This window comes from Chelonus insularis, unplaced genomic scaffold (assembly GCF_013357705.1).
Source record: "Chelonus insularis isolate UGA/USDA-ARS -01 unplaced genomic scaffold, ASM1335770v1 contig_131_pilon, whole genome shotgun sequence".
Lineage (NCBI taxonomy): Eukaryota > Metazoa > Arthropoda > Insecta > Hymenoptera > Braconidae > Chelonus > Chelonus insularis.
In genome coordinates, this window is record NW_023276372.1 from 1,476,153 (window position 1) to 1,500,822 (window position 24,670).

Below are 24,670 nucleotides of genomic sequence, written 5' to 3' on the forward strand. Positions count from 1 at the left end.
CAATGAATGTAAATTATTATACAATGAGTTTTGCTCATTTTTTAAATAGTACAATCTTTGTAGATATAATATATCAATAATTACAATTATATTTATATATTCATGTAAATATTCATCACTCTCTGTATTGCCAATTTTATAATTATTTATTATATCGACTCATCCATATGTGTAAATGATTGTATATACCTAGTATAAATGTTCAGGAAAAAATTGTTTTTATTTAATGTGAAGTGATTGTTAATATATTTGAATTTTTGTATAATTAGATCAGTATTTGATTTAAATTAATATGCTTAAATATATGTATTTATTTAATTTTATTGTGACAATCTTATGTTTGTTGTAAATCAGTTGTACATAAATACTCGTTCAACTTTTTATTATTTATAAATTAATAATAAACTAATGGTAACTATTAATGATTTATCCAGTGTCTTAAAATTAAAAAATTTAATTTCATAGGCCAATTAAAATATGAATGTCCGAGTTTTATAAATTCTAGTCACTCTTTATTCATTTTAAGATAGTAATTATACCATTACGGAGTTAGTAAAATAGTTTGTCATGTTTTTGAGCTGAATATATAATGAATAATTAGTTTTATGGTACATTTGTATAAATTGACATCGATCGTTGAAATTTGATAAACTCAATTTAATGCCAAACTTAGAGCATTCGACTATCAGCTATTACTTTCCTCTTATCATAAAGTAATTTGCTTATATTTATTACAATATGTACAATAAATAATTTATCTTATCATAGTATACATGATGATTAACTTTATTCTTAAGTTATTATAATAATACTTAACGTAAATATTTTTGACTTAGTTCATGTATGAGATAACAGAATGCTCATAAAAATATTTTTTTTAATTGTGACTAAAAAATTTTTGTTACTGCATATTTAGGCAGACTACGGATGATCACAGCTTTTATATATTATCTCTATTATGTTTATAAAATTTTTAATTTAAAAATCATTAAAAAAGATTACTTACTAGCAATGTTTAATTAGCAATTATTATTAAACAAAGCTGCATTAATTTAATTTTTGTCAGTAAATTATTTGCTCGATTTTGAGTTTAGAATAAATTATTTATAATAAACTGTTTATAATTTAAAATTATTTCGACATGCTTTTGTTTAATGATAATTATTTACTTTAATTTTATTATTGAATAGTTAATTAATGTTACTAATCATTGTGTTAGTTGAGATCATAAATTAATTAAATTATAATTTAATATTATTCAACATGCACTTCACCATTTTTACGATCTTTTTGTCTACTTTGTAATTCCTCGTCACTTTCACTCTGAGGAAATTTATGGTCTATCGTATGATTAATAGACGACTTTACTCTAGTTGGAGGAAATTTAGTGAGAAAATAATTGGCTATAACACAAAATAATTTCGCTAATATTGGACAGAGTAATCCTTCATGAACAACAGCTGCTAGACGATAAAATTGACCTTCAAATGGGTCCGAAAGTGCTGGGCAAAGAATGTGGCTCAAATTGACTTGAACAGGCTAATCAAAAAATAAAATAAAATATTACTTATCAGTTATCACATAAATATATTTAATATTAAAGTATTTACCAAAGCAACAAGCTGTAATATCCACCAGTGATAGGCTAAATTAAATCCATAAGCTAATATACACCAGCTAAAATCAGAGAGTGGTTCAATATTGTAAACACCTCCGATTCTCATCAAATAATATGGAATAACAACCATCATTCCATGTTGGAGCCAATACATAGCTTGGTCAGCAAGCAGCTGAAATAATTTATTTATCAATAATAATTATGATAGTTCTTTTAATAACATGAACAACTTACTTTTCTAGATTCAACTTCAGGAAAAACATATGCAAGAACAGGTCCATTTAAAAAGTTTAATTGCAGCCTAAAAATTGCAGTGACGATAGAACTTGGTTTAGCAGCTAATAAATATAATTGAATCGCTGTTGTGATGTGACAAGGATTGAGTATATACACAAAAGTTCGGCTGGTAAGTTTAAAACCAATTTCCATACCAAGTATCAAAGACATAAAAATCAATAAGGCCTTTTTTCCTGTTCTATCTTGATTTACATATTTTACGTTTTTTGGTAGATTAATACTCTTGAAACCTTTTATAAATAAATAAATGATCAAAACAGATACTCCTAAGGTTTCGAATAATCTGTAACGTGGTGACAAATATCCAGCACACTCAGGACCAATATTTCTTGGTATTGAACCGTTAATACCATCATATGCCCATTCAAACATGTTGAAATAGCTGCTACTGAAAAATAGAGAATGTTTATGTCAATAATAATTACTTGATAAATTATATAAGACTATGTAAATGATTAATCATCGATGATAAATGATAGCAATGCATAACTATTAGTCTGGTTTTTTTATTATTTATGCAATATCATGAAAAAACTCTGATTATATGCATTCACTAATTATTATAGCTGCTCCATAATACGTTTACATTTTATTTTTTTATTTAAAAGCGTTAAAAACATGGTATTATTATCAAACAAAACTATTTTATTATTGTATTGATTAAATATAATGTTATAAAAACACACAGAGCAGTTTTTGAGATTTAACCCTAAAATTTGAAATTATTAAAAAATTAAATAATTGAGAAGAAAAAAAATAAGATGTAAATAACACTGCAGATGAATTTTTCCGTAATGATAAAGCTGTTAAAAATAGTGAAAGTATAAATGAATTACATTCAGATATATAATTCACTGTTAAATGAGTAACTGAAATAGAGGTTATGCTTAAATAAATGTACAAACACAACTAAGAACATCCACAAATTTTTTAAACTATTAAAATTACTGATAAAAAGTAATTTGAAAGAATTTTACTCACAACTATTGTGGACACGATCCTATACGAGTGAAATGTAAAGTCAATAACTATTCCTAGCTAGGTAGTAGTGTATTACCAACAATTTTATACGCATGCTTGATTACTTCTAGTTATTTTATACTATATATATGCATAAAACAATGAATTGAGCTATGATTCAAATAATTTTATGAAAGCATTCATTTGTTATTGAGTAATAAATAATAATAATAATCATTAATACAAACTTTTATCATCATTTCTTTGTTAATAAAACATGAGGTTTTTAATACTCTACAAAACTTTATTCTAGAAAATTTTTACAACCAACTTGATATTTTAATTAAATGACAAAAAATATCATTAAACAGTAATAACTCAACTAGCCTCAATTAAGTACTTATTTAAATATGTTCAACATTGTTATTAACATTAATTATTTTTCTTAACAACATCTAATTAAATAATTGACCATCTTGTTGATAAATTTAACTTTCTATGAAGTTATGCTATACAAAGCTGTACAAGCATCTAAATATTACTTTATCACTAAATTCTTATCAAACTAATTATTCAATATTTGTTGTCTATATTCATTTTTTTGAGAGACTTTTTTATTTCACAGGCAAGCTTATATCCAAGTTCTGGTCTCCTATCTCTACCCTCAACCATAGCTTTTACCTGACTTGAATTAACAATAACACCATTACTAGCAATAACTGACGATTTTGTTTTTTCAATGTCAACTAAATCAACCCCCCGACTGCAATCATCAATGAGAATAGTACGATATCCACTGGTTAAAGCATCAAAAGCAGTAGCACCTACGCAAACATCATATGCAAGTCCGCAAACGTAAATGTCAGTAGCTCCTTTATCTTGAAGTTGCGAAGACAAAGTAGTTTCAGTCAATTTTTTATTATCCCAGAAGACAGAATAGGAGTCAACGTCTGGATTAGTACCTTTATAAATTTTAATAGCTTTATCAATAACTTTTAAATCTTTATGAAGCTCAGCTCCCCAGGAATCTTGAACACAATGACGAGGCCACAGACGTTGTTTCAATAGTGGAGGACCTTTAAATGTCACTGTGTCGTATACTTTAGCATCATCTTTTGATATTGGACTTGACTCATCCACTTCTCTATAAGAAGAGTATTTATAAAATTAACAAATCATTTTCTATTCTATACATGAGACTTTTTTTAAGATTATTTGCTCTACAAGTCTCTCATAATCTTATCTAAAGTAAATATCTAAATTTGTTTTAAATTAAAGTTCAATTATAGATAATAAAATAAACATAATTACATCATGATAAAAAAGAATGATCGAATTGATCATGTAAATTAAAGCATTTACCTCAAGTGCAAATTATCAATGAAAGAAACGTGATCAACAGGGTGCCAGTCCAGGGAATAGAAGACAGCATCGAAAGTCACGGTATCAAGTAACCGATTTATTGGTTCAATTACTTCTGAACCGTCATGTTGAGCAGCACAATTCTTTATATTCAGCGATCCTGATATAAAGTCGTTTTGAACATCAACAATGAGGAAAGCACTTTTAGGCCTTGTACATATTTTTATCCACCGGTTCCAACATACCTGGAAGTAAATAAAAAATATCAATGAAACGTATTTTACAAAAGTTTGTCTGTTATATCACGAATCGATAGTGAAATAAAAAAACTATAGTGCTTCAATAACTATGACTTAATTATTTGTGACCAACCTTTGTTGGAATATTTATGTAACTTAACAATCATACCTTTAACTATAATCTATAATCAAATCAAAACAAAAAAGTATAGGAAAGAAATATTTAAAATTACCTCAAATTCTTCTCGATCCAGAAATCCATCATTTTTGGTATCAAAAATATCGAAGATCTCTTTTAATTGATTTTCTTCTATGTTATAAACTTTGCCTCGATCATTCCGAAAGAGTGCCCGGCATATTAATTCAAATTCGTCAATCGATAGAAAGCCATCAGCATCCCTATCGAATGCAGTAAAACAAGCATCCATGTCGACTGGTAAAGACATTATAAAACACTTTTCTTCACGTTTCTAAGTAATTTGTTAAATCAATATGTGTTACTTCTTTGGAGAAATCGACCTATTACACATACGAACAACGATATTCAACTGCAATAAACTTTGCGAACTCATTGACGCGCCTTATTTCCGTACCATTTTGAACTGGCAACTATTTTCAAATAGGACTGAGTGAGAGAGATTGAATCATAAAATAACGAATGGATAGAAAAAGAACGAGATATATTGAATCTAGCGTCCTCTAACCACGTGTTTCAATTTATTCATGCCAGTGTAGCTGTTAGTAATCGTCAAGAATTGTTAAATAAAATTTCATTGCTAATCAATCACATGTTTTTTTCATTGATAAACAATTTATTGAATCTTATTTACGAAGAAAACCGCGAATTTTCTTTCTTTATAAAAAAACTTATCAATTATAAATCATTATTAATATTTTCAAAATGATTTGCTGTATTATTGATTCAACCGATGATGCGTCATAAGTGCCACATCAACCATAACTTCTGGCTGTAATAACTCAAAAGCTTTGTATTTAGTAGACTCTTCGTATGCATAAGTGACAGAAGTGTCTGTTAAAAGAATATTAAACTTAGCTAAAATTAAGATACAATTTCGCAACCTTGCGCAAATTTCTAAATCTTCATCAGACACTTGACTCAAGTCCTGCGTGAATCCACCTTCCGATCGATCAGTACTACTACTAGAAGCTCCAACCCATACATAGCCATTATTTCCTAGTATAAGTGTTGCACCATTGGTCAGATGATGAAAATGAGTTTTCTTTCTTTTGATCAAAGCTGGTGGAACTTTGATCATGATTCCTTGAGACAATTTTCCATATTTTAGAACGCGTGTATGAAGAGATAGAGATCCATCTTGATATGAACTTTGCACTTCTGCACATATTAGATCACCTTCTTGTAAATAACGACGCATTGTCTGTTCATCTTCTGCTGACCTTCGTCTCTGTTAATTTAATTAATTTAATGATTAAAGATATAATTGGGAATATTATTGTTATTGTAATGTTATAAGCTTTTTTACCAGCTCTCCTCCAGGGAGGTTAATACTAGATAATAATAAAACTGAATCCAATTTGCAGTTTGTATCCACTTTCCATCGACTTTGTCGAACTTCAGTAATCCTACCAACAACTACATCCCCTATTTCTCCTTGATATCTGGCTTTAAGAGGTCTTACAGATATTAATTTATTAACTTTCTCTAAAACTCCAGCTACTGATGCTCTTAAACGCTCATCTTCATCCACATATGTTCCATGACCTCTGTTGATTAATAAACAATGATATAAATGGAATAAAAAATATATAATGTTAATTCATAAATTAATTGTACCTTAAATAGTCTGACTGAGTGGTAATTTTTTCGCCGGGAGTATAAATTTTCTGGTGAATATTATCTCGTGCGAGAAAATTCATTTCAGTACGATCGACTGCGAGTCGTATTTCAATTTCAGGAATTTTATCCATTGTTTATTAGGTAATTTTTGGTTGTAATTGTTTAAAATACACGGGAATTGTTTTTATACAAATTTATACACACGAATTTGTATTGTTGAAAAACTAACCTAACTTAACCTAACTTCGATACATGTGTAGTATATGCCAAATCTATAGTGCATAAATCACATTGGAACTGTTTGAAAGGTTAGAAACCTTTAACTGAATTCAATCTAACTGTAATTATTATTTACAAACAATTAAAAATAAAAATTTAATTATTTCAAGTATGTAATGATTATATTGTATAACGATAATACATTTATTCATCAAGTTAATGTTTTTACTCGTTTTTTTTAGACTTTAAACAAAATGAGTGAGTTCGTAATTACACGAGGTGCGCAGTTGAAGAAAAATGCTGAAAAAAATTTGATTTCAGTTGTGTATTCATCAACAAAAAGAAAAGAAAAGTTAGATAGTGCAAAAAATAATGTTAATGAAAAATTTACATCCAAACCAACTTCAATGAAAGATGAAAAAAATGAGCAAGAAAAAGAAATGAAAAGGCTACGGTGGGATGTGATGAAATTTGCTTCATCAAGTTTACAAGGGAAACAAAAACATGAAGCAAATGTAGCATTAGCTATTTCACTAGGTGCTAAACCTCCAAAAAATATAAGGAAAAATTATAAAATATTAAAGGAGAGAAGACAACAAGAGAAACAGAATGCTGTTGAACAACAAGTACAATCAGGATTTACAGGAAGCTTGAAAAAGCCTAAAATGAATGTAAAGAAGAAGAAGAAAGATACAGGTCTTCTGGGTGTTTATGGAAAAGTGCACAAGCAATAGTTAAGTAAAATTAATTGGAGTAAATATAATTGTCAAATTGATTTTGTCAAAGGTATTTAAAAATTTCATTTAATGATACTTTATTTTTTATTTAAACTCTAGAAATATAAGTAAACAAATTAATAATTCTTGTAAATAATTGAAAAATCATTAAAAATTTGATGTGTTCTTATTGAGGTTACAAATAATATTCATGAAACATTATAAATAAGTTTACACAACTTACAACATTTATTAACTGTTGGAAAAATAATTATAATATTATTGTGTTGTATATTCTGTATTATATCATTACATATAACTCGTAGTAAAATAATATATAATTATATTTATGTATAAGATCAGATTTAGAAAAAATCATCTTTTTAAAGTCAACAATAAAAAATTTCTATATATTTTTTAAAATATGATTTTCAATCTTTAATCTCCAATTCATGAAAATACAAAATAATTAAATATTTTTATTTTTTCAACATCCAATGCCATAATGGAATGATTCGGCACTCGATAAATTTTAAAAAATTGCTTTACAGTATTTAAAACAATTAAATAACTATATTTCATCTCAAATTTTATCATGTATTATTACAGAAATAATTTAAAAAATAGATTTTTTTTTGTATTTTAATATATTCCAGTGTTAAAATGCTTTTTAACCATCATTTTATCGTAATAAAATCAGTTTTACATATCATTTTGATAGTTTTAAGTATTTAAAAACATTAAAAATGAATAATATTTAATCGAATTCTATTGATGAAATAGTAAAAAAATTTTTTGTTGATATCAGTTCTTCAATCATCCTAAATAGTCTAATTGAATCATGATTATAATTAATCATACGCGGCAGCAGTTGGAGCCACCTCTAGGAGCATTTGAAGAAAAACATTGACCCTTTCTGAAAAATAAATAAATAATCAAGTAGTCTTATAAATATATTCATGGAATATGGTAAAATAGTGAATAATATATCAACATTACCCATAAACTTGGGCACGTATCCATATTTAACAAATGGGAGGTAGAATAACATGCCAGCAGCGATAAAACCAGCGGCATACAAATACTCGATTTGTGGATTATCAATAATCGGGCCAACTATCAGGTACATTGAGATTCCTAGCACAAAAATAGGTATGACAAGTGGACATTTATAAGGTCGAGGATGATTAGGTCGTGTTTTGCGCATCACTAAGAGAGCGAGCATTGAACCTCCATAAAATATCCAAGCCGTAAACGAAAAGAAATCAATCAAAGAATCAATATTTCCAGATAGTACCATTGTAGCTGGAAAAAAAATTAAATTGAATTACATATCATTTCTAGCTAAACAATAATAATAGCAACAAATGAAGAATCAATAAAAAAAATTGATGGATAATACTTAATGTACCTGCCACTAAAGAATGAAAAATGAGTCCCGGCGCAGGTGTAAATCGACGTATGTGTACATAGCTCAAGCAGTCTAGGAGATGACCTTGTCTAGAAGCAGCAAAACACAACCTTCCTGCCGCAAAAAGGGTTCCATTTGCTGAACCAAAAGTACTCACAGCCACTGAGAATGGCATTAACCAAGCCATTACTCCTAAAATTCGGTTTCCAAAGGTCTAAACAATTGAAAGAATATACATGAGATTATTTAAATATAATTGAATCAAAAAGGTATGACTGAAGTAATTAAAGTAATGAAAATAGTTTGAAGATTCTTACTACAGCCACCGCTTCACTTTCAATCATTTCCATAGGTGACATAACTGCTAAATAGGATAAATTAATGAGTCCATAGCAGACGGTAACGAGAGGAATTCCAATCATAATCGATCTAGGTAAATTCTTCGAAGGATCTTTAATTTCTTCAGTGACATAGTTTAAGTTGTTCCATCCATCATAAGCCCATAATCCCGTATAAAATGCAGTTGCAAGTCTACCGATGTTGATAGAATCACTGCCATCCAACATTTTAAATGCACCTTGGAGGTGTTGAGTGTTCCCTTTGGCAAGAGACCACGACCCACCAGCTATGACAACCAGGATGGCAATGAGCTTGGCCGCAGTGAAGGTATTTTGTACGCCAGTTGCAAGATTCACGCTATAGCAATTAATTAAAAGAATAACTGTAATAGCAAGAAGCGCTACAAGCTTCACCAAATGTTCTGGTGGTTCACATTCTTCAGCAAATGCTTCCACAGCATATTGGGCAAATGATAGGCATATTATCGCCATTTGTGATGGCTTCAAGACTAATGTTGATACCCAAGAAAATAAGAAAGCTGGTGGTGCTCCAAAAGCATCCATAAAGTAAGCATATTCAGCACCGCTACTGGTGTTCATTGTTCCTAGCTCTGCGTATGCTAGAGCACCGCATAAGCTTAGTACACCACATGCTGTCCATACCAAAAAACTCAACCCGACACTGCCAGTTCGAATTAAAAGGCCGGTCGGTGAAACAAAAATTCCTGATCCAATCATTGTACCAACAATTAAAGCCACCCCACTGACGAGTCCCACCCGTCTCTTGAGGTGAACAGAGTCGTCCGCCTCTGGGTCCTTCCCCTCCATCCCTCCGCGTCTTCCACTCCCTTCTTCGTCATTCCCCAAACGAAAAGCCAATTCATTGTCTTTGCCTTGTGACGAACTCCGACGGAGCCTCCATCCATTTTTACTTCCACCGGTATCTTTGGTCGTACTCGAGGCTTCAACAATACTTCCGGGATTTGATAGATTCTCTTCGTTGTACACCTCACCATTTCGCCCTGTATTTTCGTATCCCACTGTAGCTGAAAGATATGTATACATCATTAATCATACATTTATTTTAGATTAATCTTCAATTAATTACACAGGCCAACAAAAAAATTATTAAATATTAGATGCTTATTGTGTTATATTTTCTCTCTAAAATTTTTTGCATAGCTAAAAATTAATACAAATTATTTTTATTTAATATAAAACTGGGAGAAATTGGTGAATAATACAACTTTTTCATGGTTGTTTTCGGAATCAACACACCAAACTACACAAAAATTAGCTAAAATTATAGAAAAAGTTTTTTCATCGTTGGCCTGTGTTATTTTTATCATTAATATAAATGTTTAAAATAATTCTAATATCAATAAATAATCATCATCACATCTAGAAATGATAACCAACTATTAATTGTTCAATTCAACATTTAATTGATCATTATGATTACTCATAGTTTGATAATAAATAAAACTGTATCTTTTGAATAGATTATGTAAAAAAAAGAGTAATAATAGTCTTTTAAAAAATTTTTACCACCACTCAATAAATAATTTAATCGCTCTTGAACAGAGAAAATAAAATTCGCCGATGCGTTAAACATTCCTCAAGCAACTGGTTCACATCCAGCTACGACGATTTCTTCACTGGTTTCATCAGCATAATAAAACGCCATTTTTACTCTTACATTTCTGGTTGTGATATTTATTTATAAATTTTTGATAACATCAACATTATTATCATATTAAAGGATAGGAATTCCTTGTTGCATCAAGACCAAATATATGATCATAACTGGGAATAATCATCAGGAATTTGATTTTAATTTCAAAAAAATATTGACGTTAACCATGACATTGACGTACATTTGGCATATGACTTCTTGTCAATGATAAATCTTAGGCCGTTAGCCAAAAACTTTTCTTATCCAATTCCTCAAATTAGGATGTGTAGCTCCATATTTAAACCAACCACATGACAAGTTCGTGACATAGTAACGTCATCTGAATCACATTGTTTGCAGTCACACAATGACTGATCAGAATGATAGAATGGTGTCACTAAAATAGTTGAAAAATAAAAATAACCTTTTAAATGATGGTGGAAAAGTGAGAAGCATTTATTTTAATTGATGAAATATTTCATGTTAAGTGTCATTGACCAGTTATTTCTTGAAGTTTAACAGAATTAGACCTACCTACTTATCTCTCTATAAAAAATTAGTGATGACAACAAAAAGAAACACATCACATGAGTGCGATATTTTTAAATGTGTTAGAGGCAACTATTTAAAGCTTGTCCAAGTACCTATTAAAATTGAGTCAATGAATACATAATATAATAACTTTATTATTAAACATAAATATTACTTTTTATTTCAAATACTAGCATAAATTATTTACCATCCATTTGCCAATAAAATCATTTGTTAACAAATTTTCTGTAAATTCATAACCCCATAAAAAGTTATTGATCTTTAACAAAGTTGGATGAATACTATTATGATAATCAACTTTTATTGCTCACATCCTTTTAGTCATTGATGATCATCAAGTGAATGTGAAAATAAAATAACTGAATATCGGCATTTATTAATTACTATTAAATAATAATAATAAGTTAGGTTATTTTAAGAATTGCACCGCCCTCAAAATTTCAAATTGAGCCCCAGACTGAATGATGCAATGCGTCTCAGAAGTTTTCGTATAATGATATATAAAAATGTAGTGTATTCATTTCGGTATGCTATCTTATAGTGATGATAAAAGGTATTGAATGTCATAATAATTATTACTATAAGTTAAACAATACATACAACTGTACAAGTTCTTATTGATTATTATTTAAAAATAACCAAGTATACAACAGCAATAAAGGTTTTTTTTTAAGAAACCTCAATAGTTTAATTGACTAATTCTTGATTAGTAGTTGAAAATATTATATTATCAACATTCTTTAGCACCAGTTAATTAATTGAATTCAAGGTTAACTGAGAGAATTATTATTTGTATTTATATTATCATGATTGTACCTTAATTGCAATTGTTTGGCATGAACTCTCATTTAGATAATTATAATTAGTTTGACTATTTAATATTAGTAATATGTTTTGCTTAATAAAAAGGTCACTTAATTTTTACTCATGAAATCTTATGCAGAAATAAAACATATCAATTGTAATGTTTACCAATATTGCTGATCAATTTTTTTAAATGTCTTAAGACTTTTAATTTTCAGATAGTTCAATCTTTTAATAGAAGATTCCATTTAATAAATTGGTTGATAATCGTCTCAAGATAGTGTGAATGATTTTTATTAGATGAAATTGGATTTAATTGAGAGAACAAGATAGTTGATCAAAAAATGGGTAAATTACATATGCAAATCAATTAATTGTGATAATGATGATTTATCTGAATGTTCAATAAATAATATAGAACATAAGAATGAACTTTATTTATTGTATTTATTTAAAAAATTATTATTTGTATGATTATTTATTGATTTTATGAATTATTATTAAACGAGATGCTATAGATTAGTCTAAGTTTAGTTTACATTGATAGTAAATTAATATTATATGTTGACAAAAAAAAATTAAATAATTTATGAATTACCTCGTTTGAAGGGCGCGACATGCATGACTCTACGTAGGACAAATAAGAAGGGCGGATTGTGAAGCCGCCTCTCATGACACCTCGACGACTTTTAAAAGTAATTACTGCTCGGTTGTCTTAACTTACAAAACTCTCTTGAATATTATTGCTTCTATTCGTTGTTGTTGTTTTTTTTAATGAAGGATCACAGATAATATTGATAAATTCAACAGATAAATTTTGTTGCAGGACTCAAGTACTGCAGTTTAATTCACTTGTGCTTATGTCTAGATAACACTATCACTTTTTTTTAAATATTTATCGGTTTTGATAATTCTCTTGTCTATTATTTTCAGCTAATTGTATATTTATTTGTTCAAAAAATGAAAACTTAACAGTTGTATATGTAATATGCATATGCACACTAATTGGAAGGTTCAGAACGACGTACTGATGACGAGAACTCGCGGCGAACTGGTTGGTGTCGTTATAAAATTGTTGAGACTGAAATATGTATATCGTGGTGATATATTCCTCCTAAGACTCTTCTATTCAACCTTCTGCTGTAGCAGCGGTCGTACTGGCTACTATTCCTCGGCGTCGGCGCTGATAGATACTCAACATCGCTCGATATTTACACGCTCTCACTCATGTTATGTTCACCCTTCTTTGGTTTGCTATATTACGAAGTTACATCAGATATTCTTATTCATCTCCAACAGATTTTCAAGTTCAAATCTTCGAATGTTGATTAAATTTCAAACTCATTAAGGATTAATTTAAATTCAATTTAAAATTTAATAGATTTTTTCACAAAATTTGCATTTACTGATGTAGTTTTAATCAATAAAACTAATAATTAATGTATATAGACTTATCTATGTAAAACCAAATACACCATAAAATTTATTTTTTATAATAAAACTTAGTGTAGTTAATTTTAATTTAATTATTCAATAATTTATTCTTTATTGTCATCTTTCCAAATATTTCTTTTATTTATTCATAAAATTATTATCCAATCTTTGTTATTTTTTAAACTAAAGTAACTTAAACAAGTTTATATTGCAAATAATAAAAACATTTTATTTATTGTAAAAAGTAGTTATTAAAATCATTAAATAAATACATAATAAACCAAATTTGTTCATTAATAAAAAAATTCATTTAAATTTTAACCATGATTTATCATTGATAGTGAGCACCATTGCTAGTTTAATTATAGCTCTGCTAATAATATAGTTAATTAAATTTTATTATTTATTTATTTTTCAATAAACGGCAGTAAAATTTCAATTATACTACAAGTGTTACACACATGTATATATATTTATATATGTATTTATATAAATGCAAATAGATTGTGTCCTCCATTAATTTTTATACATAATTCCATAAACATTTTGTTATGCCCAATTAATCAATCCCAGTATTTGTATTAAAATATCCCATCATAAGAAAATACTTACAAGTAAAGTCATTTTAAGTTAGGCATATTATAGTAGAAATAATATAAAGGCATGTAACAATTACATTTGTTTTGTATGACTATAAATGATAACAATGATCGATTTAAATTAAAAAAAAAATATCATCGTTTTAAAAAGAGACTCGCTCTTTTTTTTCATTCTCTTGTTATTTCTTGATTTTTTTTATTGGAATGTTTTAGAATTCTTTCTAACGAGCTGCGATAAAGTAGCGATAAATCAGTGTTGCGAGAATTCCAACTGCTACAGGAATCAGCCAGGATCTCCAAGAGCCACTAGAATTGCCAATCATCACATCACCATGCAGCAGCGACTAGTTACATTTCATATATATCAAAGTTCTAACATTTCTTCTTTTGTGTTTTTATCAATTTAATTTACAATAAAAAAATGCAATTATTCATTTGAATTAATTTCTATTGAACTCTGAACATAAAGTGTGAACAGGTTAGTTAGATGAGAAAAAAGAAATGTTAGTACTCCGTTTTTCTATTCGATTCAATTATGAAAAATATTTTTAAAAAATATACCTCGATCCATCGTCATCACCATCACCACTTCCCCAGTCTCTTTTTTTATCATCCTTTGAAGAAATATTTCTTTCTTCCTAAAATCATTAATTACGCATTAATGATACAGCTAATTACAAACAAAATAATTGAAATATTAAATTTATATACCTCCACAAGTTCACCAATTTTATATGGTTCCATCATTTGTCTAGCATCACTGGAATGACCGACATTTTCAAAAGCTTCTGTTGCATCCAAACCTGCTTGCTCATATAAAACTTCTTCACCACCAGGGTGCTATTCGGAAAGAAGATTAAAAATAAGTTTAGTACATAAGAGTAATGACTTTTCAAATTTTTAGCAATAAGAAATTCAAAAATTTAACTTAAAATGTTTTGGAGTTTTTTAAATATATACTAACCTCTTTTAAAAATCCAGTTATATCATAAACATTATTATGAATAATAAACCATAAATTATCACTATTTGTATGCTTAGCAACCTCTTCACGGGTGTAAAAAGTAGTAGACGAATTTGCTTCTGGAATCGCCATTTTTATCGTACTATTTGGTTAATTAAAAATGTTTAATATCTAATTTATAGGTTATTCGAGATCTCACTGAGTTAATTATATAGTCTAATAATTGAAAATAAATATTCTAAACAACAATAAGATAAAAATAACTACGTCATATAAATTGAATGATAATCAAACAGTAACAGCCATACTTTTGACGCCGACAGCAATTTAGACTCTCGAGGCAACAAACTGACTTGAGTCAGCCAGTGATACCACCTGTAAGATTTTGAATACCATGCTTACCAAGCCAAAAAAAAAAATCAGGTGCATCATTGCAAATTGTACATAAAGTGGCATGTATTTACTCGATTGATTGTTGTTATACAAATTCTACATGTAGTCAAATTATAATTATGAATAGTTAATGAAACAATCAGAATCATAAGATAAGAGTTGTAAAATAAGTTAATACTCTCAATGTATTTTATTAATTTAATATTCATAACAATTGCTTAACCATAAAATGCATTATTTTCGAATTCGTTTTATTATTTTTTATCTTATTTATTTACAAGAAGCTAGTAGTTTTTATAATTATTTAAGATCAGGATTTAATCATGTAGTTTGCTCTTATCAAGAATGCTGCAATGAAAAATATATTAAAAAAAATATTACAGGTATTTTTTTTATAAATTCTAAGCTTAATCAATTTGCCGGTATTTATGATACTTGCCTGTGATATCATAAACTTATCATAATAAAATAATTTTATACATGTTTCAAATGATTGATTATAGAATTAAATGAAAGATTACGTACCAAATTATTTGGCCAGCACATTGTTAATAAAGAACTCATAAGTGCTTTGGGTGCACATATAAATGTAAGAGAACCTAAAAAAGCTTTAGTAATGAATTTCCACGGTCCTGGAGGAACCGGTAAAAATTATGTTGCAAGAATGATTATTGAAACTTTTTATGAGAAAAAAGTAGAAAGTAATTATGTTCATTTATTTATTGGGAGAATAAATTTCCCCTTAGAAAGTAAAAAACAAGAGTATAAGGTAATTTATATTTTCATTATTACTTGAAAAAAAATGGAATTCATGAGCTGAATGACTCATTAAAATGAAAATTTATTTTATTAGGAGGACTTAGTCAAAATCCTAATCGAAAGTTTATCAAAATGTCCAGAATCTTTATTTGTTTTTGATGAAGTGGACATGATAGTACCTGGAGTATTAGATGTACTTGTGCCATTTATGGATTACGGGACAACGCAAATATGGCACATGGGCCAGAAGTATCAATTAACTACTAACAAAGCAATATTTATTTTTTTATCAAACACTGGATCTAGAGAAATAATACAAACCTTATCTAATGCTTGGCTAAGTGGGAAAAAACGCGAGGAATTATCATTAGCTGATTTCGAAGCTTTAATGGCGAAGGGAGCCTTCAATGAAGGTGGTGGATTCTATAAAAGTGATACTATTCAATCACATTTGATTGATCATTATATACCATTTTTACCTCTCGAAACAAGACATGTATTGCTTTGTATTGAAGAAGAATTTAAAATAAAAGGACATACCCCAACTTCAGAACAAATTGACAAAGTTATGGAGTATATTTCTTGGGATCCAGATCATCAGATTTATGCAAGCAGTGGCTGTAAAAAAATAGCCTCCAAAGTATCAAGTATATTATACCGGCAAAAACTACATAAAGAGCTATAATAGACTTAAATCCACAATCAATTGATTGTAATAATAATTTAATTATTACTAAAAATATGTGCAGACATAAAATATATTTCACAATGAGGTATATACATCAAATTTTATCACTAAACTTTATTGGCACAGTTGGATAATATTTCTTAATAATTAAAAAATATTTTCTTTTTTTTTTTTTAAGAATAACAATGTATCTGTGAATTTTTTGTAAACATAATGATAAATATATTTTGGCTAATTTTTGAAGCCTCAAAATGTTTTTGTATATATATGTATATTGATATATATAACGTTAAAAGCATCTTTGTTATGAAGCAATCTCATTGATAGTCAAAGAGAGTCCGAAAAATATTTAGCAATTTTATTACTTCACATATTTGTAATATGATCGTTCTATCACAATTGAAATTAGAGAACTCTCGGAAATAGTTAATAATTAATTTGTTCATCAATTTCGAGCCATCAAACAATTTTTGATCTAGTAATTTTGCTCCAAAATTTTTTACAACTTTACATTCCCATAATTTCCTTTTAAAACTTACCATTGATGGTTATTTAAATATTTTCATGAGTACATCATCAATAGATTATTATTTGTAGTTAAAACTTGCCTAATTAAAACTTATGCGCATTGTCTGTCCAAGGACTAGTTTGAATGATAATTCATGCGATTGCACTGATAATTCATTATGGTATCGCGATTCTTTGGATGAGTGCTCGCCTATTTGTTTTACTTTTATAATTTTGTTTTAACGAGAAATATGATTAAATCGAATGAAAGAACATTTGTTAAGATTTATAATATCCTGGGTTATTCTTCTTCGACATACTCCTTTGGAAAAAATCCAACTTGGTCTCCGATTTTTCCTTTCCACCATCCCTTAGCATCACCTTCTTTGCTAAGGACCACAACTCTACATCCACGTCTTAATGTTAACTGGTTACGTTCAACTGCACGAAAATCGAACAGTGCTTTGGCCAATACTCGTCGAAATGGCCATAAAAGTCGTTGATCAAGATTTTCAAAATTTTCTGCTAATGAAGCTCGCTCATAATATTCCACCAATTCAACGACACTTTTAAAAAAGCGTGATTCACTTAAATAATAAAGTTCTGTGCCATTGACATCTCGTTTAAATATTCGCACATGTTTAACAACACCATCATTTCTGTAATATAAAATTATTTTGTAAATTTTTTTTATTTTAAATTTAGTTCATCTAAAAAATTATCTGTTATTCTATTAATTATAATGACTTACTTAACACTCAAAGCGTAATTAGTTTCATGTTTAAGCCTCGGTTTACCCGGAGGTCGTATTCGCAACATGTAGGTTCCGTCTTCTCTAGCCTCTAATTTGTGTGCAGCAGCATCTCTGCCCATTTCTCCAACAAACCATAATTTTACTGATAATGCCCGGTCACACGGAAGTGGAGGAGGTAACGGTGGTGTAGGAGGAATAGGCACACATCGTCCGGAATATGATATGCATTGTTTATGAACTGCTAGGCGACACACATCACAACTATATCCCTAATAAAAATAAGAGAGAAAAGTTATATTTTATTTAGATATCAAATTTAATTTTTACTTTGAAAATAAAATTTTTTTTAATGATTATAAAACTGAAACAAATAGTCTACAACAATATTGATTAAATAAAATATAAACTTACTTGAAAAATACGACCTTTAAGGAACTTTCCACAACGTTGACAGCTACGAGCACTTTCAAATGTCACTAAACGGAATTTGTGATTTGTTAATCGACAAGCAGCAGGATTAACATTGTCCATAGCGTCTTGCAGAGCTTTTATCCACATCTGTTTTTGATCTTCAGTTCGTGCAAACAATGTGTATGCTGTGTAAGCTTTGTTGTGAACTAGTAGCCATTGATATGACCATCTGGAATCTTTACCGAGTACCTTACGCCCTGAAGGATCTTCAAGACGATAATCATCCATTCTAAGTGTCTCTCTAAAGCAATATTGATCTCCACGACCGGCTTTACAAAGCAATACAGCTTGTTCGAACACAAAGGCATATCGAGCCTTAATCCTTTGATCACCATGAGCTTTAACTTTAAGTTCCCCATCTCTCAGTAAACGTCCGAAATCTTGTAATTGAGTACCATCACTCACATCCCAGTCAATTATTGATGCTTGAATATCCTTGATAATGTCTAAAGTATCAGAGTCTCTTTTCACTTCATTAATATATTGGGCTACATCTACCATCACTTCTCTTGCTTTTCCTAACTGGCGAAGATCTTCAGTCCAATCACGAGGAGTTTCTTCAACTAATTTATCTAACAATAAATGATATTTTAACACTCGCTGCATTGGAACAGAGAGAATGTCTCGAAGTTTAAACTTTCCATTGTTTGCTTCTTGTTGACATCGAATAACTTCTTGATTTACAACTTCATTTCGTGCACAAGCTTCTTGTAAAGTATTCTGAGCAACTGTTAAATTAGCACAATAATCACCATAAATAAGAAACTTTTCTCGCCAATCAAGAAATACTTGAGCGATGGCTGCACCATTCCGTGCTTTTCTCAATTGACTATGTACACCAGCATGTATTTCTGCAAGATCCTTGATACCAAAAAAAATAATTGCAGCATCTTTTGGACGTAATGATGATGATAAAGGCCGGGCAAAGTGTCTCAATAAACTATTAAGCACTTCAGCATAATTTCTTTCAGTCTCTACAAGTTCTTGTACTACAAAATCTCTCTTTTCTGCACAGGAAATTGCGCCATCCTAAAAATAGTGATAATAAAATGTATTAAGCTTGTAGTGCTTATGATGAAAATAATAATATTTTTTTTAACAAATTAATATTTAGTTTTTGTGAATCTTTTATTTTTATTTAGACATATCATACCAATATTATAAGATTTCAATATCATGCAAAGCAATCATGCTAGTTTAAATAATTGAAAATAATAAAATAAACAAAAAAAAATAATAATAACCTGCACAACATTAACAGGAGGTGGCAAGTGTAGACTACATAAATCATGGTAGACTTCTTCACTTTGTGCATGACTACAATAAGCTCCATAACCATCTTCCTCTTGATCAACTTGATTTTCTATTTGATGTGTAGACTCACCACCTGCTTCATCACCTTCTCTTCTTCTCAATATTCTTCTGCGACCTTCAGTTTCACGACTAAGCATTTAAAATGAAAGAAAAAAATAATATATAGAGCTCATGCACTATTTATGCAAAATAAAATTTGGGTCAATGATAAATACATTTTTTTGTTGACAGAAAAAAAATTGCCAAAATGAAAAAGAAAATTTCTAATCGCTAGTACACAGAGATTACTCATAATTGTGTTTACAAAACAACGCTGCGGTGATAGACGTTAATAAGTTTGTACATTTGACGAAAATGTACCTCAGTAGTTGTAAAAGACCATTCATGTTGAGGAGTAGTTGAAAAGCAGAGTAATTCTTGATATACTTGGGATTCATCGGGATCCACAGCTCTAGGTTTTATAGCAAATCCCACCTCTGTGCTTGTGGGACTAAATTTATTGATTGAAATTAGCAAAGGTAATAGTTGATTTATTATTTAGAAAATTATTTTTAATTGAAACAAAAATCAGATAAAGAGTGATCAATAAATATAGTAGTGTATAAATAGAAAATAAAGGGATTAGTAATAATTGATAGCTTTCAAAATAACCTACCCAACACCAGCGCTTTGGAGATCTCTATAAGCCTCTTCCTGGGATCGATCACGTCCAATCATAAAACCTCTGAAGTATTACAAGATTTTATCAATCTTTATTCATTAATTATTTATAGTTGATATTAAAAGTTATCATTTTTATTTAGACTTTGATAGACTTACGCAATTCCTTTACGTCGGAATTTCGGTGAATGTGATAATGCTGAGAGTGTGCATAAAACTTGATGGAAGTTTGACAAATCAAACAATACTGATGGTTCGAAAAGATCTGAGTCTGGAAGACCAAAATTTGAGGAGCAAACTGTTAGGAATAATTTTATGTTTCTTAAACATAAAAATTGAGCCATTTGTGGCTTTTGGCTAACATCTTTGATGTCTATACATAATGGGTCTATTAAATTCAACAAGTTGCAAAGTAATACTCCATCTCTTAGAGTGTAAGCTAAATCGAACGCAGTGGCAGTTGACCAGTTGGCTTTATGATCTGCTCTCAAAGCTCCACACCTTGTTAACCAGCTGGCACATTCTTGCCATCCAGTTTCAGACTCTGCTCCATTCTCTGTTGTACTCATTGTGTTATTGTTTTATTGTAAATTATATTTTAAATGAACTTTTGTAAATCATAAATCCATCTCACGAAGACAGTAAATAGTTCTCAATAATGACAGATCACTTAAATGGTATTACCAAACTGAAAATAAAATTTGAATGATAAATAATTTTATCTTTCTATTATCACATTTTTTTTTAATAATAATCAAATGTAATTTTGTTTATCATCAATAATTAATTATAAAAATTATTTTCATATTGAACAAATGAAAATTATATTTATAATAATGATTTAAATTTACCTATAAATACATCAACACTTTGCAGTTTTTTCGTATCACTGTCGGAATAAAAGATTATTGAGATGTGAAGTTGACAAACGACTGGTCCATTCTTCTAAGTGACCTTTGCCTTAAACGCCGATTATGTCATAATTTATTGAATCAACGCAACTGTATCAAAATAAAATCATAATTGGTTTTTGGCACGAAAATTTACTGTCACTATTAGTCTTTCATAATCATGGAATTATTCTCTTATCATTTTAGGCTAATCGAGCCGTCAATTCAACAGCGTCCATTTCAGTTCTCTTTAGAGTTATCAGTCATACCACTGCTACAAATCAAAAATTGTTCTGTCAATATTTATAAGTTGGCAACAGTGATTGAGAAAACAAGTGCAGAGACACCTATCTGTCAATTTTTTTTACTACGACATTTTTTGGCAATGTGTCACTCTTATCATGGATATATGTATATATATACTTGCGTACACATGTATATGTGTATGTGATATTTGTCAATCATTGTCAATGTCATTCTACTCAAATTCTGGGAATTTCATATCATGAGGGCCAAACAAAATAAATGGGCTCCAAAACAATGTTTGTAGATAATAACATTGAAAAGTTAGATTCATCGATACAATAACACCTGGCTATTCATTTTTCAATGTCAACAGTATATTACAGCTTGAATGAACCATTTTTACAGATCAGTATATAATCACAATTTGCTCTGTCAAAGTACGAGGAAAAAAGTGATGATTAATGAGTGATTGATATATAACAACGGTTTTATTGTTGTAATTTATCAACTAATAATTGTATATTGCTGAGAACGTTTTGTATTTTAAAATTACAAGAGTTAGTGCAAATGTAATTAGAACATTTTTGATCAACAATGAAATGTAAATAAGATACAATATCAAAACCTTCGTCACGATAGTTGGAATTATCGATTTTAAAATTGATCGATGCTCCATTGACATACATTTCTAACAATGTACGCGAGACATTTATATTTTTTTATATTAATAATAATTTTTAATATTCATAGTAATAAGAGTGATTCGAATAGTTTACAATGTAAAGACGAAAATGGAGATCCAGTTGATTGGTAATTATACGAATTCATCTTTGACGTTTGTTTTGAGGATAAAGATATCAATATGTCTATGTGATTCCCAGGTATGTTTTATACAAATTACCAAAAGTTGCGGAAAGCAGTGAGCCATTAATTAGAAAAGGTCTAGCTTACCTTTATATAACTAATAAAACTATAGACCTCGGTTGGCAATTATCAAAAAAGGAAATTGGATCCAAGGACTCGGTACCAGGCAAGACGTTATCTTTATTATATAAAGATGTGAGTATTTAAACAATGAAGCATTCCTATTGACAGCTTTTCTACGAACTTGAATAAATATTATCAAGAATTTATTTTAGAATATTGCATCAAAAAAAGGATGGATCATGTATAGTGATCAAGCTCCAAATGAAAATAGCGCTAAAAGATATGGCCATGCAAAAGGTATTGTGATGACTGATGAGCATCAAGGATTTTGGCTTATCCACAGTGTCCCTAATTATCCTCCTTCTCCATTGTCTGGAGAACAGAAAAGAAAAAAACACAGTCTCGAAAACTTCAAAAATGTTACTAATGATATACCAGATGGCGAGTATTTGTATCCAAACTCTGGAAAATCTAATGGACAGAGTTTTCTCTGCATTTCGATGAATGCAGATCAGATGGATATCGTTGGTCGATTATTAATTTACAACCAAGTAATCCCATATCGATATAATATGCCTGAAGATTTAACTACCCAATATCCAGCTCTTTTAAATGCTTCTAAAGCTATACGAATAAAAACTCCCCCTTATTATCATAAAAAAGAAATTCATTCAAGTCAAGGATTGGAGTTTATTAGTTTTGCTAAGAGTGATAAATGGCAAAAAGGTATACTAAAATGTATTATTAAACTTTAGTTCCCTGTTGGAAATGAATTAGATTTATTTGGTTGAGTGTAATGAACAGAAATGAATTATTTCATTTAGATCTCTATGATGATTTTGTGGCACCACAACTACAATCCGATTTATTAGCAGAAACGTGGTTGAATGGTCGAGGAAAGCTACCCTCTGAGTGCAATGGATCAAAGTATTAATAATGCTAATTAATTTGATAATGGTGTGGTTTATTAGCAATAATAATTAGCTCAAATTAATTTTTGCAGGGTCTATAATGTGCAATCTATATTATTAAATAATATCAATATCGATTTTAAAAGCACTCGTGATCATTCCAAATGGGCTGTGGCTATGAGTAATAAGCAACAACGAAATTGGGTCTGCATTGGAGATATCAATAGAGCGGTAATTTTTATGATTAACTCAACAATTAATTTCGTTATAAATTTAATCCATCAAAGATAAATTATCGATTAAAAACAAATGATCTTTTTATATATCTACTATTAAGAATGATTTTTATATTTTTATTTTTTAGGATACGCAATTTAATCGAGGCGGAGGTACAGTTTGTGTAAATCTTCTGAAGCTTTGGAATAATTATCGTTCTTCAGTAAATGATATAGAACCTTGTCCAAAGAAACAAAATTTCTTTCAAAAATCAATGACTTCTATTAAATCTTGGTTTGGTAATATCGTTAAAAAAATATCAATGACTGAATAAATAATTAAATGAATTTTTAATTAAACATTTGATCAAGTTTATAAAATCATATAAATGCTCATCAAATGATAAAATACAATATCATTAATTTGACATTTAATCATTTATATTTCGAGATAAAAAGTGTCAACAAAGGAAAATCGATTATACATTATCTATTAAATTGGTTTCTCATTATTGATAATATAACTAATTTTATCAAGCAATATGTAGGAAGACTGAATAACACATTTGGCATTTATGTCTATCGATGCAAATATGTAGTAGTCATAGTGGTAATTGAAATAATAACAAATTTATTATTACTCAAACATTTAACAGTAGATGAAATGATCGATATATTTACTGTGTGATATTGATTAAATTAATTTATGAAAATGATCATTATAATTGAAATTGTTAACGTTTGCACATCTCGTTTTTGTATAATTTGATTATAATTATGAATTACGGAGGATGAATCTATTTCAAGAGCGTCAAATGTTATTTACATATACATTGTTTTCCTTATATGTATATAAATGGAAAAAAATTTTAAGTGTTATAACATTAATAAACTTCTTAATAAAATTAATAATTCGATACATTAAATG

At 29.0% G+C, this 24,670-nt stretch overlaps 8 protein-coding genes across 15 annotated transcripts; 3 read left to right on the forward strand and 5 right to left on the reverse strand.

The window, feature by feature from the left end:
- Positions 1 to 365: 365 nt before the first annotated feature.
- LOC118072986 (transmembrane protein 164) lies at positions 366 to 2,998 on the reverse strand. 3 transcript variants are annotated; one of them, XM_035093254.1, is made up of 4 exons: positions 2,897 to 2,998; positions 1,853 to 2,300; positions 1,611 to 1,790; positions 366 to 1,539 (listed from the first exon to the last, which is right to left on the reverse strand). In XM_035093254.1, the coding sequence occupies exons 2-4, from the start codon at positions 2,285 to 2,287 to the stop codon at positions 1,255 to 1,257; spliced, it is 900 nt and encodes a 299-aa protein (XP_034949145.1). In that variant the 5' UTR covers positions 2,288 to 2,300; positions 2,897 to 2,998; the 3' UTR covers positions 366 to 1,254. The 3 variants fall into 3 exon arrangements, with proteins under 3 accessions (XP_034949145.1, XP_034949128.1, XP_034949136.1); XM_035093237.1 differs by having other exon boundaries at positions 1,853 to 2,303; positions 2,897 to 2,997; XM_035093245.1 differs by lacking the exon at positions 2,897 to 2,998 and adding an exon at positions 2,752 to 2,890 and having other exon boundaries at positions 1,853 to 2,303.
- Positions 2,999 to 3,223: 225 nt separating this feature from the next.
- On the reverse strand, positions 3,224 to 6,450 carry Naam (Nicotinamide amidase). Its single transcript, XM_035092924.1, has 6 exons — positions 6,293 to 6,450; positions 5,982 to 6,222; positions 5,394 to 5,903; positions 4,710 to 4,946; positions 4,238 to 4,482; positions 3,224 to 4,019 (listed from the first exon to the last, which is right to left on the reverse strand). Exons 1-6 carry the CDS (start codon positions 6,424 to 6,426, stop codon positions 3,449 to 3,451), a joined length of 1,938 nt encoding a protein of 645 aa, XP_034948815.1. The 5' UTR covers positions 6,427 to 6,450; the 3' UTR covers positions 3,224 to 3,448.
- A 33-nt stretch (positions 6,451 to 6,483) lies between these two features.
- Positions 6,484 to 7,358, forward strand: LOC118074089 (uncharacterized protein C1orf131 homolog). 3 transcript variants are annotated; one of them, XM_035095001.1, is made up of 2 exons: positions 6,484 to 6,603; positions 6,757 to 7,358. In XM_035095001.1, the coding sequence occupies exon 2, from the start codon at positions 6,769 to 6,771 to the stop codon at positions 7,246 to 7,248; it is 480 nt and encodes a 159-aa protein (XP_034950892.1). In that variant the 5' UTR covers positions 6,484 to 6,603; positions 6,757 to 6,768; the 3' UTR covers positions 7,249 to 7,358. The 3 variants fall into 3 exon arrangements, with proteins under 3 accessions (XP_034950892.1, XP_034950891.1, XP_034950893.1); XM_035095000.1 differs by having other exon boundaries at positions 6,556 to 6,683; XM_035095002.1 differs by having other exon boundaries at positions 6,584 to 6,635.
- A 646-nt stretch (positions 7,359 to 8,004) lies between these two features.
- sbm (sobremesa) lies at positions 8,005 to 13,270 on the reverse strand. Of its 3 annotated transcripts, none has more exons than XM_035094950.1 (6): positions 12,609 to 13,270; positions 10,528 to 11,051; positions 8,959 to 10,025; positions 8,642 to 8,855; positions 8,230 to 8,535; positions 8,005 to 8,146 (listed from the first exon to the last, which is right to left on the reverse strand). In XM_035094950.1, exons 2-6 carry the CDS (start codon positions 10,592 to 10,594, stop codon positions 8,082 to 8,084), a joined length of 1,719 nt encoding a protein of 572 aa, XP_034950841.1. In that variant the 5' UTR covers positions 10,595 to 11,051; positions 12,609 to 13,270; the 3' UTR covers positions 8,005 to 8,081. The 3 variants fall into 3 exon arrangements, with proteins under 3 accessions (XP_034950841.1, XP_034950843.1, XP_034950844.1); XM_035094952.1 differs by lacking the exon at positions 12,609 to 13,270 and adding an exon at positions 11,189 to 11,237; XM_035094953.1 differs by lacking the exon at positions 10,528 to 11,051 and having other exon boundaries at positions 12,609 to 13,267.
- Positions 13,271 to 13,897: 627 nt separating this feature from the next.
- On the reverse strand, positions 13,898 to 15,342 carry LOC118072552 (cytochrome b5-like). 2 transcript variants are annotated; one of them, XM_035092523.1, is made up of 4 exons: positions 15,008 to 15,342; positions 14,755 to 14,883; positions 14,605 to 14,681; positions 13,898 to 14,349 (listed from the first exon to the last, which is right to left on the reverse strand). In XM_035092523.1, exons 1-4 carry the CDS (start codon positions 15,137 to 15,139, stop codon positions 14,265 to 14,267), a joined length of 423 nt encoding a protein of 140 aa, XP_034948414.1. In that variant the 5' UTR covers positions 15,140 to 15,342; the 3' UTR covers positions 13,898 to 14,264. The 2 variants fall into 2 exon arrangements, with proteins under 2 accessions (XP_034948414.1, XP_034948422.1); XM_035092531.1 differs by having other exon boundaries at positions 13,898 to 14,387.
- Positions 15,343 to 15,363: 21 nt separating this feature from the next.
- LOC118072548 (torsin-1A) lies at positions 15,364 to 17,047 on the forward strand. The gene is made up of 3 exons (XM_035092509.1): positions 15,364 to 15,783; positions 15,904 to 16,169; positions 16,254 to 17,047. The coding sequence occupies exons 1-3, from the start codon at positions 15,630 to 15,632 to the stop codon at positions 16,842 to 16,844; spliced, it is 1,011 nt and encodes a 336-aa protein (XP_034948400.1). The 5' UTR covers positions 15,364 to 15,629; the 3' UTR covers positions 16,845 to 17,047.
- A 45-nt stretch (positions 17,048 to 17,092) lies between these two features.
- Positions 17,093 to 21,693, reverse strand: Vav (Vav guanine nucleotide exchange factor). The gene is made up of 7 exons (XM_035092497.1): positions 21,405 to 21,693; positions 20,713 to 21,241; positions 20,549 to 20,617; positions 19,824 to 20,022; positions 18,520 to 19,608; positions 18,106 to 18,377; positions 17,093 to 18,013 (listed from the first exon to the last, which is right to left on the reverse strand). The coding sequence occupies exons 2-7, from the start codon at positions 21,120 to 21,122 to the stop codon at positions 17,656 to 17,658; spliced, it is 2,397 nt and encodes a 798-aa protein (XP_034948388.1). The 5' UTR covers positions 21,123 to 21,241; positions 21,405 to 21,693; the 3' UTR covers positions 17,093 to 17,655.
- A 204-nt stretch (positions 21,694 to 21,897) lies between these two features.
- DNaseII (deoxyribonuclease II) lies at positions 21,898 to 24,668 on the forward strand. Its single transcript, XM_035092796.1, has 6 exons — positions 21,898 to 22,499; positions 22,571 to 22,748; positions 22,829 to 23,342; positions 23,441 to 23,543; positions 23,620 to 23,758; positions 23,892 to 24,668. The coding sequence occupies exons 1-6, from the start codon at positions 22,384 to 22,386 to the stop codon at positions 24,075 to 24,077; spliced, it is 1,236 nt and encodes a 411-aa protein (XP_034948687.1). The 5' UTR covers positions 21,898 to 22,383; the 3' UTR covers positions 24,078 to 24,668.
- Positions 24,669 to 24,670: the final 2 nt, after the last annotated feature.

Coding starts and splice junctions, on each gene's coding strand:
- LOC118072548 (XM_035092509.1), top strand. CDS start 15,630: ATGCATTATTTTCGAATTCGTTTTATTATTTTTTATCTTATTTATTTA. Junction 15,784..15,903: donor TATTAAAAAAAATATTACAG/GTATTTTTTTTA, acceptor GATTGATTATAG/AATTAAATGAAAGATTACGT. Junction 16,170..16,253: donor GTAAAAAACAAGAGTATAAG/GTAATTTATATT, acceptor TTATTTTATTAG/GAGGACTTAGTCAAAATCCT.
- Naam (XM_035092924.1), bottom strand. CDS start 6,426: ATGGATAAAATTCCTGAAATTGAAATACGACTCGCAGTCGATCGTACT. Junction 6,223..6,292: donor ACTCAGTCAGACTATTTAAG/GTACAATTAATT, acceptor ATTAATCAACAG/AGGTCATGGAACATATGTGG. Junction 4,483..4,709: donor TGGATCGAGAAGAATTTGAG/GTAATTTTAAAT, acceptor ATTTACTTCCAG/GTATGTTGGAACCGGTGGAT.
- Vav (XM_035092497.1), bottom strand. CDS start 21,122: ATGAGTACAACAGAGAATGGAGCAGAGTCTGAAACTGGATGGCAAGAA. Junction 20,618..20,712: donor TTCCGACGTAAAGGAATTGC/GTAAGTCTATCA, acceptor GTAATACTTCAG/AGGTTTTATGATTGGACGTG. Junction 19,609..19,823: donor CTCCTGTTAATGTTGTGCAG/GTTATTATTATT, acceptor CACTATTTTTAG/GATGGCGCAATTTCCTGTGC.
- DNaseII (XM_035092796.1), top strand. CDS start 22,384: ATGTACGCGAGACATTTATATTTTTTTATATTAATAATAATTTTTAAT. Junction 22,500..22,570: donor AATGGAGATCCAGTTGATTG/GTAATTATACGA, acceptor TGTGATTCCCAG/GTATGTTTTATACAAATTAC. Junction 23,759..23,891: donor TTGGAGATATCAATAGAGCG/GTAATTTTTATG, acceptor TTTATTTTTTAG/GATACGCAATTTAATCGAGG.
- sbm (XM_035094950.1), bottom strand. CDS start 10,594: ATGTTTAACGCATCGGCGAATTTTATTTTCTCTGTTCAAGAGCGATTA. Junction 10,026..10,527: donor AAATTATTTATTGAGTGGTG/GTAAAAATTTTT, acceptor CATATCTTTCAG/CTACAGTGGGATACGAAAAT. Junction 8,856..8,958: donor AAAGTGAAGCGGTGGCTGTA/GTAAGAATCTTC, acceptor TCAATTGTTTAG/ACCTTTGGAAACCGAATTTT.
- LOC118072986 (XM_035093254.1), bottom strand. CDS start 2,287: ATGTTTGAATGGGCATATGATGGTATTAACGGTTCAATACCAAGAAAT. Junction 1,791..1,852: donor CTGAAGTTGAATCTAGAAAA/GTAAGTTGTTCA, acceptor AAATTATTTCAG/CTGCTTGCTGACCAAGCTAT. Junction 1,540..1,610: donor TATTACAGCTTGTTGCTTTG/GTAAATACTTTA, acceptor TTTTTTGATTAG/CCTGTTCAAGTCAATTTGAG.
- LOC118074089 (XM_035095001.1), top strand. CDS start 6,769: ATGAGTGAGTTCGTAATTACACGAGGTGCGCAGTTGAAGAAAAATGCT.
- LOC118072552 (XM_035092523.1), bottom strand. CDS start 15,139: ATGGCGATTCCAGAAGCAAATTCGTCTACTACTTTTTACACCCGTGAA. Junction 14,884..15,007: donor TAACTGGATTTTTAAAAGAG/GTTAGTATATAT, acceptor CTTTCCGAATAG/CACCCTGGTGGTGAAGAAGT. Junction 14,350..14,604: donor GGTGATGACGATGGATCGAG/GTATATTTTTTA, acceptor TGGCAATTCTAG/TGGCTCTTGGAGATCCTGGC.